Genomic DNA, 22,226 nt, shown 5'->3' with positions numbered 1-22,226 from the left:
CTCCACTCAGTCTCCATTTACGCACGCGCACACGGCATTCTCTGCGCAGAGCGACGTGTGTGCGTTCGCAGCGCCCTCTGCTGGCCACAGCCGGTGAAACCCACAGGTCATTCCCCAGAGCCCAGCTTACAGCAGGACCCGGGACTTCCCCTCTGCGTATACTTTGTTTCCCTATTTTCCGCATCTCTGTCTCCTCTGCTGGAGGTAAGCCTTCCTGCAGTCTAACCCCCCAGACCTGCTGCAGTTCCAGCAGAGCTTGCCCTCACGTTCACACCCCCTGAGAGACCCCGCCACCCCCACCTCTGAAGCTCAGAACTGGGACACCAAGGCATCCACCTCTCTGTCTTCCTCTCCGGGACCCCGCTCCTCTCTCTCCCCACACTGAACTCGTTTAGGTCTGCTTGACTCTTGGGCACTCCAGGCACTCCATCTCTTTCCAGACATCCCCTCCCACTGTTCCCAGCCCCTGCGGTTTCCTTCCTGCTGTTAAGTACTTACTGGGCAGCTAGTCTGTGCTAGGCACTGTAGTATCCACTGACATCTTGGGGGCTTCTCTGACCTTCAGAAGCTACTACACATAAGCTCTATTTATCCTACAAGGCCCAGCCCAACCTCTCTCTCTCTCTCTCTCTCTCTCTCTCTCTCTCTCTCTCTCTCTCTCACACACACACACACACACACACACACACACACACAGCATCAAACTTGCTTGGGCTCAAACACAGCTTTATTTCCTGCTGGTTTTACAGGTACTCCATCCTGCAAACCCATTCTCTTGGAAGACAAAGAGTGAATGGGCACATTGCCTCCTAGAGGAATGGAGGGGACACGGTGGCTGGCAAGGAGAGGGCAGTTGAGGGACTTACCCCTTGCCCTGAGGGAAAACTTGATGCCCAGGGTAGGGGAAGAGCAGGCCCAGGCTGAGCTGGAGCCTCCCAGGTGTTTTCCAGAAGCCCTTTCAGGCACTGTCACCTGGACTCCAGCTGCACCCCTCTCATGTTGTCACTTCCTGTGGTGGGGAGAGCACAGGGTTTGAGGGAGAGTTGGGGTGAGAGGGCAGTGCTGGGCCAGGAGTGTTCGAGGCCTCGCTCCCTAGGGACCTGGAGTGAGGCTGGAAGGAGGAGTCGACAGCGCCTTCCAGCGCCCCAGTAGCCTCCCCTGATGTCCTTCCAGGGCCTTCGCTGGGTGCAGAGCTCGAGCCTGGGGAAGACACACACTCATCCTCCACCCTGGGCTCCTCCTTCTCTCTCTTCTCAGAACCTGCCTTCTGGTGTTCTTGCTACCTGACCCCTGACTTCATTAAAACATTTGCCCTGGTTCAGTCTTTAAGAGCCCAGCATGTGGCTGCATGTGACTTCAGTGTTCTTCAGAACCAAAAGGGACCCCAGAGCATCCAGCCCACCTCCTCTCTCTGCCCCAGAAAGGGGCAGTGATTACTCCAGGGTTACACAACCAGTGACAGGCAGAGCTGGGACTGGAGCTTAGGGCTACTAATGGTTACTGCTCCCTACCCCCACCTGCCTCCGCCTGGCACTCACAGGCCTTCGGGGCACACAGGAGATCTGGGGGTGCTCCCAATGACCATTCTCCTGGCAGCGGATCAGTGGTAGGTTGCGCTGGGCCAACCCCTCACGGCACCGATAGCGAAGGACTGTGTCCACCTCATAGCGCAGCCGTGGGCGGCCAAACACTTGAGCCAGGGGCAGTTCTGGTGGGGGCCCACAGGACACTGCAGGGGGGACACAGTTAGGAACTGGGAGCCTGGCTCTGTAAGTGACAGTTCCCAGAATCTCAAGTCTTGATAGGGAAGATAGGAATGGGCCACATGACAAGAAAGGTCAGAGATTCCAAGTGGACCCATGTCATTTGTTATCCCTCCCGTGGTCCAGAACACATTCTGACTCCTCTGTGTAGCTTTGCACCCTCCTATAAGCATCAGCCCCCTGGATGCTCTAGCCCCCACCCCACCCCCTCCCTTGCTTGGACCCTCCCTTGCCTGCCCTCACCCAGCCCCATCTTGCAGGTGTAGGACAGGTGGTAGTTGCAGGGCACATCACTCCATTGTCCCTGATCATGCCACACCATGACCACGCAGTTCTCTCCAGACAGGAAGTAGCTGTCAGGCTGCCCAGGGTTCCAGTTCTCATAGAGCTGGGGTGTAGGTGGGAGGTCAGAGGAGGTGCTGAGGAGTTCCCACACCAGAAGCATGGGGAGGAATGGGCCTAGAGGACCTGGGGAAGATGAGGGGAAGGAAGGACTGCAGGAGAGAGAAGGCTAGGGGCCTGGGGAATGGAGAACCATCCCCCCACCCAAGGGGAAGAAGAGGGCAGGGGCTTTGGGGGAGGGAGAATGGGAACCAGAAGAGAAGAGATAGAGGCACAAGGAAGGGAGGAGAGCCCAGGGAGAAATGGGAAAGGGCATGGAGAAAGGGAAGGAGGCCATAAAAAGAAGGGGAAGGAGAGATGGGGGTCACTGTGAGGTAGAGGGTGGATATGCTTCAAGGAAGCGAAGTAGACAGTGTGAGGGCCTATCGGGGCCTCACCATGGGGATGCCATCCGACCACAGGAAGTCTCCTTCGATGGTCCTGTCATTGAGCCCAATCCACTGGTACTCCCGGTATCGATCTGGGGAAGAACCGCCAGTGTGCCATGAGCTCCACTGTCAACAGATGTCGCCCCCTCCCTGTTACCCGTGGGTGACTGCCCAGGAAGTCCTTCCCATGATCCAAAATTCGTGCTTCCCTGTTTTCTTATCCCACCCTCCAACCTCTGCACATGGGCCAGATGAAAGGCAGTGGGGGTGGGAGGAAAAGAAAGTTATCAACCCGGGCTAGAAAAGGGAAACTCTGGAAAAAGTAAAAATTTTCAAGAAAGTCACAGTCACAGAAAGCCAATGGAGGTAAGAGAGTCAGGGAAGTTGGGAGGGGCTGGAGGCAGCCCCGTCAGCAACAGCTCGGCTGATACAGGTGTAGTTTCCTGCATGAACCTCAACCCTCCCCTCTGCCTAAGTGTAGTGTGGGAAAGAGGGAGAGAGAATGAGAAAGTGAATGAATGAATGAATGAATGAGGGAAACCAAGTAATGAGTGTAAGAATTAATGAATAAGGGAATTAATTAATAAATTAATGAGCAAGTGAGTGAGAAGAGAGAGAGCAAATGACAGGGGTCCCCTCCCTCCCGGTCCCCAGCCCACTGTTGATGAAGTCCTGTTCCTCAGGCGTGTTGATGCTGGCCAGGTGGGCACCGTACATCCGGCATTGGGTCTCTGCCTCCTGCCAACTCCTTCGAGTAGAAAAGTGCTTGTAGCAGGCACCCTGGAAGGCATCCCAGCCAGGGCTGCAGAAACGGAGACCTGGGGCACACAGAAGGGCGGGCATCTTCAGAGGACCCCAGAATCCAGAGCAGCCAGGTGTCCTAGAAGAGCCTTGGCTCCTTCCACCACCACAGATCAAGAGGCAGATATGGGGCAGGAGGATGGTGCCAAAGAGCTAGTAGGGAACTTCATTCCTCTTCAAGGCTAGCAGGACCCTGGAGGGGCCCTTGGGCAGGGGCAATGATGTCTTCTCTAAGCGACAGGGACTAGGGTGAGGGAGGGAGTTCTGGCCTGAGTCTCTTCAGTCCTCCATGCTGAAGAAGAGCTCTACCCTCCTCCCATCCCAGGAGGATGGGAACGGGCATATATCCACTACCCAGTGCCAGGAGTAAGCTTAGCACTCCTCTCACACTGATACCCCTAAGAGAGGCATTTTGATTCCACTTAAGAGTTGAGGAAACTGAGGGTAGGGCTCAGAGAAGTTTTGTACCTTGCCTAAAATGAATTCATTAAATGACAAGGCCAAAACCACGGTCCTCCCTCCCCACTCCAGAACTAGCATATTGTGGCAGGGTCCAGGATTCACATCTGTTCCCCCTGATGTCCCTCAACACACTCACCAACATCGCACAGGTCTCCCCCATAGCCAGGCAAACATAGGCAGCGGACCCCCTCCTCCTCCTCCAAGCATGTCCCACCATTATGGCAGGGGCTGGGGACACAGTCACCTGAGGGGGGAAAGAAGTGAGGTGGTGGGAGTAAGGGAGCACAACTCTGCAGCCTAATCCCTCCAGGAGAAGGTTCAGAGGGTCCCCCAGCTCTGTCCTCCTTGTCCTGCGAGCTATCGCGGCACCCTAAAAGTTCTCCCTAGAACCTGCCTCTGGTCACAGCACAGCCCTGAGTTCTGGGTTTCTTTCCTCTCCCCCAGCCCCACTTCAGCATTGGCTCAGCTCTGGCAGGCCACTGTCATGCACAGCAGTGTGGGCCCAGTCCAACAGAGGCTGGGGGGAAGTGGCCAGGAAGGTCCTCAGGACCCAACCCCACTAAGGGGAAAGATACTGAGCTGTCAGTCATGAGACCTGGACTCTTATCTGGCTTCTCATTCTCTGTGTGACATTGGACATGTCACTTTCCCTCCCTGGGCCTGGAGTTTAGTCCCCTGTCCCTTTGTCTTTGTACCAGGTCCTAGCACAGTTCTGTATAGTCTAGGTGGGCTGAATGGATCTGGGGGAGGGGATAGGAGGAATACCACAGCAACAGTGGGGTGTGGCCTTGTGGCCTCCCTTGACTGCTCCTGGGACCTGGTATTAGTGTGGTCCAAGTGAGTGCTAAACATTCTTCCTGCTCTCCACCAGGCAGAGTCAGCCAGCCCCAGGAGCTATTAGTGGAGATCCAACACACTTTCCTCCCTCTATGCCCCATCCCTTCTTCTGCGGCTCAGCTCCTGTTGTCCTGCAATGCTGGCTGGCCCCACACACTTAGCTTTCTCTCGACATCACCCAACCTCTTTGCCTCCCCTTCTTATCTTCCCAGACTGTTCCTCCTTACCAGAACCCCTCTGCCACCTTTACTTTGCACCTTCTGTGGGTTCCCCAGCCTAAAATACATCTCATTCCCTTCTTCTGGCACCTTCTCCTCCAGGCAGTCCTCTTAGACTAACACACTACCCTGAAGGCCTGCAATCTGTTGTCTGGATCCAGCTCTGTCTGGCTAGGCCATCTGCCTCCTCCTCTGGATTTTCTCTCTCTGGATCCTGCAGTGAGAAGTAGCTGCCCTTAGGCTTGGTGCTGGCAGAACTGTCAATTTCCACTCCTTTCTGGTCCAGATGACCCAGGGGAAGATTCTTGGCTCCACAGACCAACAGTGCAGGTCAGGTTCCTCAACCACTGGCAATAAAACCATGGAGGGGGGTGGCCTTCAGACCTTGCCATCCACCCCTAGCAGCTGAGGCCAAGGCCCAAAATACTTCATACTGGCCTGGCTGCACTGCCTGGTGGGGATTAGAGCAGGGATGAGGGGAGGAGAAGCTGGAGTTGATTCAAAGAATTTTGCTGGGATGACCTAGCTGTTTTGGGTAAAATGAATCAGCTTTTCCAGCACCACTCCCCCTGTCATCTCCCCTCCTGCCAATTGCTTGGTGGGGGGAGGGGTGTTTTATTTAACCCATTAAGCACCAGACCCCACAGAGGCTAGGAGTCCTGAACTCCCTCTCATTCCTCACACTTTCCTGCTCCTCCTGTTGTTCTCTCTGCTCCTTCCTGTCCAACCCTCCAAGCCTGGCAACAGAGGCTCTTGAACTTGGTCCTTGGTCCCCTACCCAGGCCATGGGTCCCTTCCCCTGGCTGTGGGCTGCAGAACCTGAACCCAGAATAGGCAGGGTAGGGTGAAGGAACTCTTCTTGGGACATTCTTGTCTTCCTCCCTCCCCCCTTTGGGGCCAACTACTATACATACCAGAAAGTTTTTCTTTCCCTCCTGGTGAAATAGCAGGTCAGGGGACCTGCTGTTTCTCACTCATCCTCCAGGTGGGGTAACTCAGACACTGAAAATACCTCCCCAATGGTGCTCCTTTCCCCACCAAACCCCCTTTCTACCCTACACAGCACTGAACAACAAGGCCAACTGGGTAGGGAGCAAACAGTTGAAAAGGGTGAATCTGGGTTAATGCAGGGGCCCCAGCCCAGCCTGGGCCATCGAGGAGAGAGGATCCTCGGGCTGGGAGGATCCCAGCCTTCTCCAGCAGCCTCCACTGAGAATCTTAACCTTCTCCAAGTAGGTAGAGCTTCTCTCAACCCCCACAACCTAATTCCCATTCCTCCTACTCTCCACACTCTCCATCCCACCCCATTTGTATTTTCTCTAGCATTAGGATCTTTGGGGTTTGGGTAGGATAAAACCATTCATACTGGGGGGTAGAGGTGGTCATTAGTGCAGGGGTTAGTGGACGAGGGGAAAGCTGGAGGAATGGGATGAGCGTTAGATACTTTCCTCCTACTGAGATGTGGGAGGTGGAGAGGTTAGGGCACCAGGACGTAGGGGAACCGTCTCTATGCTGAGAGACTTTCTCAGTCAGTATTCTATGTGGGAGCCACCAAGGTGGATCAGAAATGAATATAAATGCACAACACACACACCCCAGGCTCTGTGGGTTTCTCCCCATCGGGAGTGAGGCACTACAACTCCCAGCACTCCCACAGGCCGAGGATGATGACTTCTCTGGGGTAATGTGTACGGTCAAATCTGGTATCTCAGCAGCCAGGAAGGGAAGTTTAGACAGGACTGAGAAGGAGGAGTTGAGGGAACAGCAAGGGGCTGTTAGATTGCTAGCACAGGAAAGGGTGGAAGCTAAAGATGGACAAATCAGAAAGACAAGGAGACACAGAGAGGCAGAGACACAAAGAGAGAGAGGGAGAGACATGGAGCCAAAGAGAAGCATTGAAGAGCTACCCATGACACAGGCCCATGGCATGACCAGGACAGACAGCTGGAGATGGAGACAGAGGGTACCAGAGCTTGGTTACAAAGGGTTTTAATAGATTTATTTCCAAGGCTTGTTTTCCATGAAACAGTCGAAAAAATACTTCACAGAAGTAGTCACTTAAGGCTCTGTTGGGGTAAGAGCTCCCCTGGACCCCAAAGGTTGAGAGTGGGGATGGACTCCCAGGCTTCCCTGACATCTGTGGGAAGCAGCTGAAGGGATGGGACACCGGAGGGGGAAGGGGCCCCAAAGAGTGCAACAGGGCACCCTGAAGAGGCACAAGGATGCTCTGGGGGGCCAGTGAGATGTGAGCCACAGGTGGTCAGTGGTGGGGCTGGGGTCACAGGGTGAGGAATCAGAGAGCTGGGATGGAAGTCACAAGGTGGGATATCCAAGACTGGAGGCCCACAAGTAGAGGTGGGTAAGAGAATGAAGGCAAAAAATAGGAGCGTCCGGGGCAATGGTAGGTTAAAGGACTACAGGTCTGGTGACCCAGAGCTGCAGGGGGAGAAAAAGGAGGAGGATAAAGAGGGAGGCTGAGCCTTGGGCAGAGTTACCTGATGAGGGGGCCACGGCCACTCCTCCTCGGCTGACGCTGTCAGTGGGCAGTACTGGCTGGGCCCGCACTGAGGTCCCTGTTGGGGCAGTTCTTCCAGAATTCTCTTCAGAGGGAGCCTCCAGCTCCCTGGTACCCTCAGGGGCCCGTGTGGCTGGAAGCAGGGAAAGGGTATCCTCGGAGCTCCCTGTCTCCTCATTCTCTCCTCGAGGGACCCCAGATAGCTCAGGACCACCAGTGTCCTCCCCCACCTCTCTTGCCCCAACCAGAGTGGAAGGTGGCGGGGATGCTAGGTTCCCCTCCCTGGGCGTGAGCAGAATCTCAGTAGGTGGGCCACGGACCCTTGGAGGCCTGGGAGCTTCTGACTGTCCATCAGGAAGTGGTGATGCACCAGGCTGCAGTACTGCCCTCGCCGGCGGGGATGCCTCGGAGAGCGATTCTTCCAGGGCCGGTTCAGTGGGAAGAGTGGCCGCAGGGCCTGGGCTGCTGGGCTCGCTGTGCCATGCCCACAGCGCCTCATCCTCCACCTCCTCCTCTTCCTCTTCTTCATCCTCGTAGTTCTCTTCCTCCTCCGCTGCCTTGCCTTCCTCTTCTGAGGACTCCGTAGGCGGTACAATGGATTGGGTTTCGAATTCTGGGCAAAGCACAAACAATTCAGCACCAAGGACAGCGCCCGCCGGAGGACAGGAAGAAGGAAGGGGAAGGGGAGAAAAGCACGGCTGGGGAAAGCGGGGTCTAGGGGAGAGAGAAGTGCTGTCCTGGGGCGAGGTGATCTTTGCTCCGCACAGTGAGAACTTCAACCTGAGCTGCACTCTTGAGGCAGCGCTTGATCAGGCTTTGTGAGTTGTTATTGACCCAGGAAAACATGGTCCTTGCATCTCCCTCCCCTAGTCTGTCAACATTCTAGTCAACACTGTAGTCTGTTTGGGGTAGGTGAGGTGCAGGAGGGACCAAAGAAAGGAGGTTCCTTCTTCCTAGGGGGCAGCTCCTTCGTCCAAGCATCTCCAGCCCCAGAGTTGGGGGGTGGAATTTACTGGAATGACAAAGGTTGTGAGAGGGACAGGAGAGTTGCTCTGTACCACTGAACTGCTGAGAAAGTACAGGGCAGAGTCATGCCAGGCATGAACCATCAACTTGGGCTTGCCCCTACCTTTTTATTTTATTTTATTTACTTGGCAGCTGGCTGGTATCAGAAACAGAACCCTAGACCTTGGTGTTACAAGGCTGCATTTTAACCAACTGAACTAACCAGCCAACCCCTGGGCTTGCCCATTCTGCCTCCAACTTCTTTTAAGTGGAGACATCCCCAGGATAAGGGATTCAAGTTACCTAGGAGGGTCCTAGGGGCCTCTGCCGGGTCTTCTGGAGTGGAGCTTCCACCTCCTCCATCCTCTATGATGGGAATGGAGTAGATGGCTCCACGAGACTCGCTCTCCACAGCTTCCTGAGGCAGCTGCAGTTCCTCCAGGGTCTCTGTCACTGTGACGATGGCCTCTAGTCCATCAGGGGCTGGGTCAGAGTCTGGGTTGGCGGCCTCAGGGATGGCAGAGGGATGGGCAGAGTCTGTGGCAGGAGGAAAATTCTGAGGGAAGGCTGAAAGGTAGCTCTGCCTACACGTAAGGGATCTGGATTAGACTGTTAGTGACCACAGAATTCTCTTCATTGCCTCACATCTTCCCCATGGAGCACCCATGGGGGTCCAGGGAGCACACCAGAACTTCATCACTCATTCCTCAAGCATTAATCAAGTGCTACTTTGTGTCATGCCAAACATTCTCCTGGGCACTGAGGATACAGTGTAGAACAAAACAGCAAACTTTCTGCCCTCAAGGTAATTTATATTCTAGATACAGAAAAGAAACAAATAAACATCTATTATAATGTTACGATATAAAGGACAATTAAGCAGAGTTAGAAAATAGAATGATGGGAGGTACTACTTCAGAGTGGTCAGGAAAGGCTCAGGAGAAAAACAGTCCCTTGAGTGAGGGGACGGAGGCAGAAGGATGTATGGAACAGCCTCGACAACTTGGGATCTTGCGCTTGGGGAAAGGAGTGAGGGATCCCAGTCATCCAAAGATTCTTGAAATGGAAGGGGACAGGCCGCCATCCCCATAGGAGAGCTGAAGGGCAGAGTGCAGGAAGAACATTCAACTGTCACTACCTGAGGACCTCCATGTTGGGGCAAAAGGGTAAAAGAAGGGGCCACCTCCTTCTGGCTCCCTTCAAATAAACAGAGGTTTAGAAAGGATTACTTTGTCCTCTAGAGAAGGGAACCAAGAGCAGAAATCCAATGAAGCGAAGGTGGAATTGGGCTAAGAAATGCCCCAATGGCCATCTGTGCTCAGCCAGGCGAGACAGGACAGTACGTCCCTGCCCTCAACACCTGCTCCAGCGAGCCTTGCTCCACACCAGACAAGCAAACCTGTGCCCTTGCTGCCTCTGTCCTCCACCTGCTCCCAATTGTAGTCGTACTATTCCCTCCCCTCCCCTTCCTCCTGATCCAGTTCTTCCTTCCATTTCTTTCCAGACAGTGCTCAACACACAATCATAACCAGAGCATAGAGGTTTTAACTATTGTCATCATGATCATGACCAAGATCATCATCATCCCTGTTCCCGTAAGCCTTCCAGATGGACCTGTTTTCCTGTGGACTTTACTTCCCCACACCTTCCCTCCTCAGCCCCAGGCCAAAGGTGTCCACAGATCTGTCCCAATGGAAGTAGCGCTTTTCTCTCAGTCTCTCCTTATCCTAAGAATGAGGCCTCTTGTCTTCCCTCAAACTGGGGGTCCCCATTGGCAGAAGCTGTCTTCTCTCTTCAGATGGAGTGTAAATGCTGTCTTCTCCTCCCATTTCTGCCCTTGTACCAGTACTGCAGGTTCACAACTGGGACAAGGACCCAGACACCCCACAGCAATGCCTCCCTGATTGTCAGTCACCCTTGGCCTGGGTCCTGTGCCTCTGAAGTTTCCAGGTACTGCCTCCCCTCCAGCTCCTAATATAAGATGTGGGCAAAAATTTGCAATGCAGTTAGAGTCTTTTGTCACAGTTTGCATTCCATCCTGGGCCCCAACCTCCTAGATGATATATTAAAATTTTCATAACTAACAAAAAAAAAAGATGTGGGTAGGAAGCCATCTCTATACCCACTGTCCTTGAGGTTGTGCTCCCTGTGGGGGGAATTGTGTCTGTCCATCAGTATTTGGTGGTTAAAGATCTTACACCTTCTTTAAGCTGCAGATTCTGAAAACCCTCCTGAGGGCTGTTGAGGGCAGGTGACCAATTGGAAGAACTTGAGCGGGTCATTCAATGGGTTCAGAGAATGTTAGTCATCTCTGCTCTGCTTTCCTCTGACAGGAAATGGGAGCTTATTCAGCAGCCCAATATGGAGAGGCAGCTTTAAAACTGGAAGAGACCAGGTATGTACTATTGGTGGGGAGGCAGGTAAGGAGGTACAGAGAGGTGACCACTCCTTGAGGCCACAGAGTTGAGTGAGACCAAGCCCAGAATTAGAACCCTAGCTGACAAGATGGGCATCACCCAAGACTCCTTCAGGCATATGGCAAAGACCTGACAGAAATGGGTCAGAACTGGCGTAGGACTTTCAGGGCTTGACCTTGCCTCTCTGAGGCTGGTCTCAGCCTCTGCAGGGAGGTGGGCTCACCTCGGAAACAGTAGACATTGAAGCGGCTGTGCTTATTGGGGAAGCCAGTCTGGTTGGGGAAGAGGAAGAGTGTCTTGACACCAGGCAGGCCCCCACCACAGCGCTGGCTGGGTGTGATGATGGGGTAGCGCACGCTGCCATCAGCCAGCCAGCCGGGGCTGCAGCGGTCCAGGCCACCATCCCAGGCTGCATACAGCTGGCCCGTGGTGGCGATCTCTGCATTCCGCTCCCTGCAGTACACTCGTGCCTCCTCCAACGTCAGCTTGTCTGGAGGGGCACCTAGGAACAGTTCTCCTGGGTAGGGAACAGCAGGTTGGGTTACCAGGTGGCTAGTAGCCTCTTCCATTCTGGGTTCCCATTGGGACCCTGGGCAAGCTTCTCTAGGCCTCACTCTCCTATTCTGTGATATGGGGTTAATACCCTACTTCATAGGATCCAAGTCTGAATGGAACTTCAAGATGGATATTAGAAGTCAAAGAACCTGGCCCAACTTCCTCATTCTGCAAGGAGTCATGCACAGTCTGCACAGCGGATAGCAGAAGAGTCAGAACTCAAACGGCCACCTGTATGAGGCTTTGGTCATGAACTTGCCTCTATGACAGTGTTTTCAGAGAGGGACACTGACTGTCTCCTTACTGCTACCTGCTGCCTTCAACACACGAGGGACAGTAAGGTCCAGCAGAGGCCCCAGGAGGACCTATGGGCAGCATTAGAGAAGGCGCTCGTCACCTGGGAACCTCTCCCTCCCAATCACCATTTAGGTCTTCAGCATAACAGTAGACATCATAGAGGTCATTTGGATCCACCACTCCATAGTTCCGGACTCCAGGGAAGCCATCCATGTCTCCATAACAGGCCTCTCTTGGGGTCTGGATGGGATACCTAGAGAGGGAGGACAGAGACTCAGTACAGATGCCTCCTCCAGGGAGCCATCCCATATTTACCCTACTGAATCATACTGTCCTTTCAATGCAGCTAGTTGGTGACAGCCTGGCTGTCCTCCCAACTCTGCAAGGATGCACACCCCCACAGTAGTGTCCTCATCACCCTCCTCAGGCCAGCCTCATTCTCCACAGACAAGGAGCCCTGTATTCCCTGTCTGACACCGCAGGCAGCCCCTGACAGAGCTAGAGGCCACAGTCATCTCGGAGACAAATAGAAACCCTGGGTCCACAGCCCCAGCCTACCTCACGGTCTGGTCGGACAGCCAGCCAGCATCACACTGCTCATAGCCCCCAAGGTAGGCGGCGTAGAGCTGCTCGGGGGTGGCGATGCGAGCTCCAATGCGGGCACAGGCCTCCTGGGCTCCGGCAAAGGAGAAAGCGTAGCGGGCAGAGCCCTCCCGATAGAGAAAGACGACCCCTGAGGGGCAGAGAGGACTCCTGAGGAGGGTGACCACCCGGCCCACTGACCTCCCCTCACTCTCCTTGTCACTCCCCGGTCCACAAAGGGTAAAGTCCAGATTTCGCCCACTCTACAGCATGAGGGACTTAAGTTAGACTGTGGGTAGAATTTCCTCCACCTGAAGAGAGAAAGAAGGTAACAACAGCCTGTGTCTCCTCACCCCTATTTGAACTCAGTCTATGCCTTCCAGGTGCGTTTGCTTCCCCCCTCAGACTGTGGGCTCCCCGAGGGCAGGAGTCCTCCCCTCCCTACCTCCAGGAAACTCTATCCCTACCCTCTCACCTTTGACCTTGACCTCCACAGCGTCACTGCTGTCATCGATGCCATGCTGGACCTCGCAGCGGTAGACGCCTGAGTCGTTGGGCCGCAGCTCGCTCAGCGCCAAGGAGACATCGGTGAGCGACGCGGGGTAGGCGGGCAGCGCCACGCGAAACCGGTAGGCCTCATTCACCTTGACGCGTAGCCCCCGCGCCACCAGCACCTCCGCCTCCCGGCCCCCGGACAGGAAGGTCCACTTGACCCGCGGAGAGCCCAGCACGGCCCGGCGACTCGGCGGCCTCAGGTAGTGGACGTGGCACGGAATGGTGAGGGCGCCCCCGAGCACGCCCTGCAGCGGTGCGTCGCCGGCGATGCGCACGCGGAAGGCGCGGTCCTCTGTGGACCGGCAGGGCCCGCTGGAACTTGGCGCGGTGGACCCACGTGGTCCCATCCCATGGTCTCCAAGCCCTGCTCCAGAATTCGCCCCCCCCGCCCCCCGCCCCAGATTCTCCAGACCCCCTCCAGGATTCCCTGGCTTCCCTTTGTGTTTCCTAGCTCCGCCCTCAGGACCCTCCCCTCCCCCTCCCCCAGGTCCTGCAATCCTATCTCTAGGTACTCCAGGCCCACCTCCACCCCAGACCCGTCCCCCAAAGTCTTCCAGTCAATTCCGCCCCCAGGATACCCTTGCCCTGCTCCCAGAGTCTCCCAGTTCCACCCCAGGATCCCAGACGTCCAACCTCCCAGTCCTCCATTCTCGCCCCCTGGGTCCTCCAGGCCTGTCCTCAAAGTTTTCCACTCGGTTCCTTTCAGAGTTTCCTTCAGGGTTTCTCCCAATTCCACTCCTTTTCCACCTCCCAGCTCCATTCATCCTGCCTCCAGGGTCCCCCATCCTCCATCCTAGTGACCTGCAGCACCTAGTGCCCCTCTCCAACCCTACCCCCAAGACTTCCCCACCTTTCCAAAGCTCACAACTTATCCTCTTTCCAAGTGTCCCAGCCCAGATCCTTCCCCACAGTCCTCCCAATTATTTCTCCTACCGCGGTCCCCCAAGGCTGGAAGCAGTTGGTTAGAGGCTACCCTCTACCATAGGGGAGATGCGGAGACAGACACAATAGCCCAGAGTGGGGGTGCTTACCTGAGCTGTCCCCTTCCAGGAGGTTAGCTAAGGCTGCAGGGACCTGGGCCAGGGCTAGGGCTGCCAGCAGGGAGAGAAGCTGTGGGGCCATGCCGCAGGTCGATGGAGGGACTTGAGGAGGAAAGATAGAGTTAGACTTCTGGATGGACTTCCCTTGGCTCCCTACCACACTCACATGGGCTCACACATATCCTGACCCCAGAAGCCCACTGCCCCCACCTCACCATTAACTCTCTGTCTCTGATCCTTGTCTCACTGCCAATGGATTTCTCCTCAGAGCCATGACCTGGGTCCTAGTCAACTCACTGTGTGACCCAAGCCAAGTTCTTTATCCCCTCTGGGACTTTGTTTTCTTACTTGTGAAAGAACACTGTTACTACCATCTCACAAGATGTGATCAGGCTATGTGCTTTGAAAGTGCTTTATGTCCTAAAAATACCCTGTATGAATGCACAGTACCAGGCACACAGCAGGACCTCAATAAGTGCCTATAGCATGAATGGTGGTAGAATTCCATCTGCCCCTCCTTCCTCAAACTCAGAGCCTCTCCCATAGTACCCCTCCAACCTTCCCATCCCATCTTTCCTGGACACCATACCCACCTGGCCTCCTCCAGGAAGGCCTCCTGGTCTGAACCCAGGCAATGCACAACTTTCCCCCAGACTACCCTTCCTCTACCTCTTCCCCAGCATTACTTATGAGGAAACTCTTCTCTTTACTCCCCAGCATCCTCCATCCCCCTTCCTTGGCTGCCTCCTCCCTTCTTCCTCCCAGCCTTTCCTTTCTGCCTGGCACGGGCTTTCCCACCGGATCTCCTGGCTCAGAAACCAGCTGGGACAAAGCCCCTCTCTCTGCCAGTCTGGCCTCCGTCCAGTCTCTCCCTTCCCCCTCCCCACCTTTCTGTGAAAGCCCTGGGCTGGGGGCTGGACTAAGGGGGGTGAGAATGAAAGCAAGGGGCCCTCCTCTCAAACCCCTTGCTATCAGAAGCTCTAGAACCCAGAAGATTCCTTCGAAGATCTCAAAGCACTTACACTCTCACAAAAGGGATATGGTGTGACATTGAGAAATGGAGACTGATGACAAGAGAGAGATAGGGCTAACCCTGGGCCCCCAGCAAAGCCAAGTCAGGCACCAAGCCAATGTGCCCCAGGAGGGAAGGCTGCGGAGCTAGTGTCCAACATCATCTTTAAGGGTCAGGCTAGACTTAGAAGGGCATGGGGACCCAGGTCTGCCATGGAATAGGCCAATGATGCAGCAGGAGGGATGAAGCAAGACTTCACGGAGATCAAGCTTACTCCCACTGGCTATCCTCGCCTGCTCCAGGCCCATTGTTCAACCTTCATCTTTCCTACCTTCTCAGGCTCTGCCTTCATACCTGTCCCCTCTTTCCTGAACCTGAACTGATGGGAAATTTCCCTTTCCTCCCAGATCCTCCAGGCTAGGCACCCCTGCCTCCCCACCATTGTAACCTACATTTCTGCCACTATGCCTAGGCATCATTTCCTTTGGGTCAGTGTTGAGGGAGGAGTGGCAGGAGCTAGATGCTTAGGGCCTCTATCTGACCTTTGAGAGGGAGAAGCTTTTTGATAGGGCCAGATCAGAGGGTACTGAAACCAGCTCCAGGCATGGGGGCACTTGAGAGGACTGTTTTCTGGGGCCAGAGTGGGGACCATTCAGCATAAGCAGCCAGTGCCTGCTGGGTGCTGGGGAGACTATTTGTCATGAATATGAGCTGTGCCAGGTCCTAAGCCAGGCCCGTTCCTGAAGCCCTGCCTCCCCTCTCTCTGGGCCAGAGCTGGAGCTGCTCACAGACCTGGCTCCCAGCTCTCTGACAGGTGGCCCAGAAACCCATATAGTTGGAGTCACTCTGGGGCCAACACCCTGGACCACCCTCTCACTTCTGTTCTGTGGGAGAATGAGGGAAGTGGGTCTGAGACCAGTGAGGACCTGGCTGCTCTGGGACATGGAGGGCAACCCTCCCTCCAAGAATGGGAGTCACTGACCAGAGAGGCCAAGAAAGTAGTCTTCTGTGGTTCTCAGAGAGCTCAGTCTTTCCTCTCCCCATGATTGCACTGAGGTCAGGCCTCAACCCTTCCTGTTCAGCTAGGAGCCCTGAGGAAACTGAGGCATCCCCTCTTCCAGCACCAGACTGAGAACCCAGGGGTCCGGGCCTCAGCCTTCTCCATCCCATACACCCACCCACCTCCACTCCGTCTTCTCTTCCTCCAGAGCAGGACTGAGAGCTCAGCAGTCATCCTGTCCCCTCCCCTGACCCACACCACCCCCTCTCTGTCCGGCTTTCTGCCTCCTCCAGCCTCTCGATCTCCACGCTGGTCTGGAGTTTCTCAAGCTATTCAGGAAACTTTCCTCCTGTAACATCATTCCTGCCTGACAACGGATGTTCACCTCTCTCACTGGCTTCACAGACCCAATCCACAGCGAATCAAGACCAGGTGCTCTGTGTGTGTGTGGGGGTGGGTGGGCACGCGCGCGCACGTACATGCACACACTTAACTCCCACCACTTCCATGCTGAATACCCACCAGCTGGTGATCCAAGGCCTGCCCACAGAAACTGAGCTGCAGCACTCAGTAGGGTCAGCAGGGAGGCACAGGAGGCCAGAGCTTCGGTCCCAGCAGGAGAGACACTCTCAGCTATTCCCTTAGTGGCTGTGTGAGGAGCCACATGAACCTACACAATATAAGCAAGGCCTTAGGGCCTGTAGGAGTAATTGCAATAATCATGTAAATAGTCCTATTTATTGGAAGCACAACTAATAATACTAGCAGCAACATCACCAGCCAAGCTATTGCAAATCCTCCTAGTATAAACTCTGAGATGCAAATGATGCTGTTATCCACAGCAAAGTTCGCCATCACAACAGGCACTGGTAATGCTGTGGGTGGGTCTATCAGTTAACACCCTTCCCTGATCTTACTCGTATTATCTGGAATGTAAGTACCGTAGATAATAATGGTGCCAAAAAAATTGTTGCCAGTCTCTTGGTCCTGTTGGAACCCTGTGGAGCTATTCTGATAGGAGGGGAATATGGAAATACCTGAGGGAGGGAGTTCTCCGCCCCAGGTAGTGCTGGCAAAGAAAGCTGGAGGGGTAAAGCATTTCAGCTAACAGTTACTGACCTGGGCCAGGCCTTCTACTACCTGCTTCCCATGGGTAACCTCAACTGGGAGAAAAATACTGTTTGTCTTTTTGTCATCACACCCACATGGAACTCGAGGTTCAGGGAGGTCAGCTAACTTGCCCAAGGTCACACAGCAATAAGTGGCAGAATTGGGATTCCAGCTCCAAAGCCAGCTCCTTGACCACCCGCTCAGCGGCTCCTGTCTGCTGGCCGGCGGGCTACAGTGAGGTGCCCCCAGAAGAAAGGTTGCTCGCCGCTGCGCCTCCTGCGGTGCTGCCCGCACGGCGCGCACGGAGTCAAGGGCTAACGCGGGCCGCCACTGCCCTGCCCAGGACAAGGTCGGAAATATCGCAGGCCGCCCTAGGATTGGAGCGCACAGCAAGGAGGATGCCAGGACCAAGAGGGGCGTTCCCATAACCCGCGGACCCGAGGGGTCTGCTGATCTGACTGCAAGCAGCAATGGGGGTGCCAGCGGCAGAGCTGGGAGCATGTAGATCGGAGATGGCAGCGGGAGCCGTGGGCGCTCGGGGCTGGTCGGCAGCGGACCTCGTCTACGTGTTAGGGTCGGGGAGTTGGGTGCCCCGGAGCCTCGGAGGCAAAGGCTGTGGGGTGGGGGGCGCCGACCACAGGGCGGCCGGTGGGCGCTCGCTTCTCTCTCTCCCTTCCAGAGCCGGGCGGCTGGGCTGCGGTGGCACTCACCTACCGAGGGACGGGGATGGGGGGCGGCACTGCGAAGTTTGCCGCCTCCTCTGGGGGTCTCCTCTGGGTCCACGGCTCGGTCCTGCAGCTGCAGTTGAGACTGCGGCGAGGACTGCGCTGGCGCGAGGAGAGGCCGGGCCCGCAGGACGCTCAGAAGAGGGCGCCGGCCCGCCGGGAGCTGCACAAAACCCCCTTTCTTCCTCCCGCCCCCGTCCCGCCCTTCCCCCGGGCCTCCCCCGCCCCCTGGCCGGGAACACGGGGGGCTCCGGACGGTCACGGGACCAGCTGCCGTCTCTGCGTCGGTTCCCGGCGGCAGCGGCGAGAGCAAGGACAGGCGAAATAGGACATCGTTCCAGGGATGGGAAGCGAGGACTTGGAGTAGGCGGGGAGGGCAGAGGGGCGGGGAGGGGGCGCTTGCTGAGCTAGAGGATGATGTTGCAGCTGGAAGGATGGAAGTTAGACAGCAGGAGGGACTTCCCGTTGGTCAAAGGAGGAGGAGAAGGGACTCAAATTTAGATATTAGGGAAGAGGATGAAGGGAGAATGGGAGGCTTTGCTCCTGGAAAGAGAGACGCACACTCCCAAATGGGAAGCTCTTTTTTTTTTTGGAGGCAGGGATAAGATGCAAATGACCATAGCCAACTCTGGAGAAAGCTCTGATTGGGTTTTCTCTCCTGTGGTGCTCCCACTCCCTGCACAGAGGAGGAGATGACTTTGCAGCTGGAGAGTTGGAGGTTAGATAGCCGAATCATGGATTAAGCAAAGCAAGTTAGGAAATCTTTAGACCTGGGGGTATGTGGCACCATGAACGGACATCACTAGTCATGCAAATCAATGTGCAAAGCAGGCGTTGCTGGGAGCCCAGAGGGCCTACTGGCTGGGGCTGCCACTGCTGAATGTGCAGCCTGGTGCCAGGGGGTGGGCCTTGAGTGCTGCCCAGCTGTCGTGGACTCCTTGATGCCCAGAATACCAATGACACCACCCCCACCTCCAACCTCAGCTCCAGGGCCTTTGCTTTCCTCTGCTTTCCCAGGCTCTCTTTCCTTTCCCTCCTCTCTCTTCCCTCCTCCCTCCTCAGACTCTAGGCAAAGCCCCTGGCATGGACTTTGGGCAAGACAGCCAGATGCCTGGATTCTGCCCCCTGGATACCAGTGGTGGCACCAAGGGTAGCACATGGGGGGGTTGTTGATCCCTTAATCTCCAGCAACAGCCCTAAAATATCTCAAGTAAAGGGAGATGCCGGCAATGCAAAAGCAGCATTGGGGTAGGTCCCTGGCCTTCCGTCTAGACTGTACCCTAAGTCCCTACTGGGAATTCTGGACTGCTCCCTACTGGGTGCCCCAACAACCCCTTCATCACTGCCTGGGTTTCCACTCCCAGTGCTGTGGACTTGGTCCCAAACAGCTTTAAGAAGTTCACCAAAAATCTCCCCAAATCCTTGAGGATCTAAAGGGAAGATTCTGGTCCCTCTCCAGAGATCCATCTACTGCAGGGACAGGACAGGAAGACCTGAGGGTGCTGGGTGGTAAGGTTCTTCAGCAAGAAAAATGCCCCAAGCAGGAAATCTAGACTAGAGGGGACAGAGCAAGATGCCTGAGAGAGTATGGGGAGGAAAAGACCTCTGTTTATTCATTTCATTAAACAAATATTAATTGAATGCCAGTTATGGATCAGATACTGTTTTAGGCCTTGGGAAAGCAGTCCCAAGTCCTCTAGTGGGGAGGGAGGATCTGAGAAGGCCTTTGGGGACAGGTCTGGGCAGTGCCTAAATAGCCCAAGGACTTCCCTTTGCTCCCCTCAGACTTTGCATCTCAGAGCTGAAAGAGAACCCCCCTACCCTAGGACAGTCTCAGCATGGGTGTGTGTGTCCAGTCTGCCCCCACATGGACTCTGCAGGGCTTGAGGCCAGCCAGGCTGAGCCAGTCAACCAAGTGGCTGAAATTCAATCCCGGTAGTGGCTCAGATGTAACCCCAGCTCTTGCCTTGGGAAAACCTGGCTGAGGCCAAAAAAGGCAGAGAAAGTGACCTTCCTTACCACTGCCCTTCAAGACGAGAGTGGTATGGGCACACATTTTGGTGCCCCAGGGGAGTCCAACCTTGACTGAGGCCAGCAGCATCTGGGTCTGGACAAGGGATTATACCAGACAGCCTGTCCTGAGAGGCAGACCCCTGGAGGGAAACCACACACAGTGAGAGAACAGAAAGCTGCTGCTGTGAAGATGAGGACTCTGGGGTCATAGGCACGGAGGTTAAACTCCTGTTTTACCATTTGCTGTGGCAAATCTCAGAAGGTCTTAGTTTCTCTGAAACTATCTCCTCTTCTGTACAATGGGTGAAAAACATCTACGGCACTGCGTAATATCTAGTGCATTTGGGCTGGGTAAAGGAAACCCCTGGCCCATGGCTTGGGCTCAGCAAAATCTAGTGATTTTTCTTTGCCAGTCACACGCACGCACACACACATGCACACACGCATGCACGCACACATATACACACACAAGCACACACATGTGCACCCCTAATCTGCGCCAGATCTCTTGGCCAGAAGGTCAACGGAGCACTTCCCTGTGAACGGGATGGAGGACTCATTATTTGAGAGTGGTGTTCTTTCTTGAGGATTTCTCAGGGGAGGAAATGAGACCCTCTCTGAGACTTTTGCAACATTTCCAACTTGAAATATTTATCCTGAAGTCTAACGCACTTTGAACTGGCAATTGCTGATCAGGGACCCTATTAATTACAGAGCCGTGCATCTTGACCCATGGCCATTTGACTCTCCACCCCGTTTCTGTTTGCTTTCTGAGAGGAGGCAAGAACCAAAACCTGCCTCTGTCTAGCCTCTCCAGATCTCAGAAAGGGACCCTTGGGGACTGGCTGAAAGCAAACAGGATCAATGGAAGCAGGAAGAATGAAAGTCAGATTTCAAGTAGAACCTCCTGTCTCAGGAGGAAAATGTCTCAGGCAATCTTAGGTGTCTTCTAGACTAGGAAACCGAGACCCAAAGAGCTGAACTGACTTCCCAGGGTCACACAGAATGTAACTGGCTGAACCATGACTGAAAGCCAAGTCTCCTGACTTCCAGGCCAGGGTTTTTGCCAGAGCTCCCCAGAGGTCTTTCTCAGGGGAGAGAAAAAGAGGGAGAAGAAAGAGACGGGGAGAGAGAGTGTGGGCAGCTCGCCTCCCTCTTCCACGTGCAGCACAGCTGGCTGCCTCCCAGCCTCTCAGTCCCCGGGGAGTTTTCCAGCCTCTCTGGTTGAGAACAATCAATCTCCTGCCTCCACCCACCCACCAACACTGCCCATCCAGGCCAAAGCTGAAGCCATGACCCAAGTTGAGGAAACAGAATCTCCCCTCCAAGTTCCTGCATCCTGAGCTCCCCCATCTCCAGTGACAGCCCTAGGCTTCCTCACTGGATTCTCATCTGCAGCAGCCACTGGGACAGCCTGTCCTGCCAGGCCCTGGAACACCTGCCCCCAGTCTCCCAGATTTGGGGGTGGGGGCCCCAGCAGCTGAGTTCCTCTCTGAGGCCCTGCACATTGCATAGGCACCTGGGTCCAATGCCATGGGGACGTGGGAGTGGGGCTGGAGGGAGGGGGGATGTGGCACTGAACCCTGGCACAGCTGTGTTCAGAGAATGGAGGCTTTGATAGCTTCTGAAAGGGGCCAGGAAGCACGGGACCCCAGCCCAGGAGAAAGAGGGGCCAGAAATGGCTGAGTGTAGCTATGAGGGCTCCTGCTGCCTACTGGGGTCGGGGGAGTGGGGCTGCAGGGAGACAACAGCAGTACCTACAGGCTGAACAGCATCTTGGGAGAGTCCCTGCTGCATTAGCAGGAACCAGCTGTCCTCCTGAGCTGGTCAGACCCTTGCTTTGAAGGATGCATACCCATGCGTTCGGGGAAGACCACCAGTTTGTTCCACAAAGAACAGCCAAAGGAACTGGAGAGCTTGACCCTAAATACATCTAAATCTGCTGCGAGAAAGTCTGTTCCACTGGAAGACTCCCTGCAGCCCCACTCCCTGCCTCCTGATGGGAAAAGACCACTCACTTCTCTATGATGCTGGGGCAGGTACTAATCTCTCTGAGAGACAACTTTTTCACCTATAAAATGGTGATATCTCCTTCCTGTATGGTTTTGATATTGGAACCATATAAATGTTTTGTATAATTAAAATAGAAAAAGGGCCGGCCCATGGCTCACTCGGGAGAGTGTGGTGCTGATAACACCAAGGTCATGGGTTCAGATCCCTATGTAGGGATGGCCGGTTAGCTCACTGGCTGAGCGTGGTGCTGACAACACGAAGTCAAGGGTTAAGATCCCCTTACCGGTCATCTTTATGAAAAAAAATTAAAAAATAAATAAATAAAATTAAATAGAAAATTAAATTAGCAAGAATAAATTAATTTTGGATTAAATTTAAAAGAAGAAAAGTGAAACAATCTCTAAAAACCTAAAACAAACTGAAACATATGTACCTGACTGTATGAGGGTACTTCAAATATTTCACGGAAAGATTCATATGATCTTTTAATTCTATTTTTCCACAAACTTTTTGAAGTACCCTGGTATATGAAGTTG

At 54.7% G+C, this 22,226-nt stretch overlaps 1 protein-coding gene across 4 annotated transcripts; it reads right to left on the bottom strand.

Moving 5' to 3' along the window:
• Positions 1-802: 802 nt before the first annotated feature.
• Positions 803-17,726, bottom strand: BCAN (brevican). 4 transcript variants are annotated; one of them, XM_063105149.1, is made up of 15 exons: positions 17,650-17,726; positions 16,352-16,499; positions 13,809-13,919; positions 12,698-13,069; positions 12,199-12,373; positions 11,766-11,893; positions 11,012-11,305; positions 8,675-8,908; positions 7,347-7,979; positions 3,933-4,040; positions 3,193-3,351; positions 2,543-2,625; positions 2,007-2,151; positions 1,539-1,729; positions 803-1,200 (listed from the first exon to the last, which is right to left on the bottom strand). In XM_063105149.1, exons 3-15 carry the CDS (start codon positions 13,897-13,899, stop codon positions 1,093-1,095), a joined length of 2,721 nt encoding a protein of 906 aa, XP_062961219.1. In that variant the 5' UTR covers positions 13,900-13,919; positions 16,352-16,499; positions 17,650-17,726; the 3' UTR covers positions 803-1,092. The 4 variants fall into 4 exon arrangements, with proteins under 4 accessions (XP_062961219.1, XP_062961222.1, XP_062961220.1 ...); XM_063105152.1 differs by having other exon boundaries at positions 803-1,009; XM_063105150.1 differs by having other exon boundaries at positions 17,654-17,709.
• Between the last annotated feature and the right edge of the window lie 4,500 nt (positions 17,727-22,226).

Source organism: Cynocephalus volans, chromosome 8, assembly GCF_027409185.1.
Source record: "Cynocephalus volans isolate mCynVol1 chromosome 8, mCynVol1.pri, whole genome shotgun sequence".
NCBI classification, from domain to species: Eukaryota; Metazoa; Chordata; class Mammalia; order Dermoptera; family Cynocephalidae; genus Cynocephalus; species Cynocephalus volans.
The sequence above is the reverse complement of the archived record's forward strand: the minus strand, read 5'-3'. Positions and strand labels throughout refer to the sequence as shown.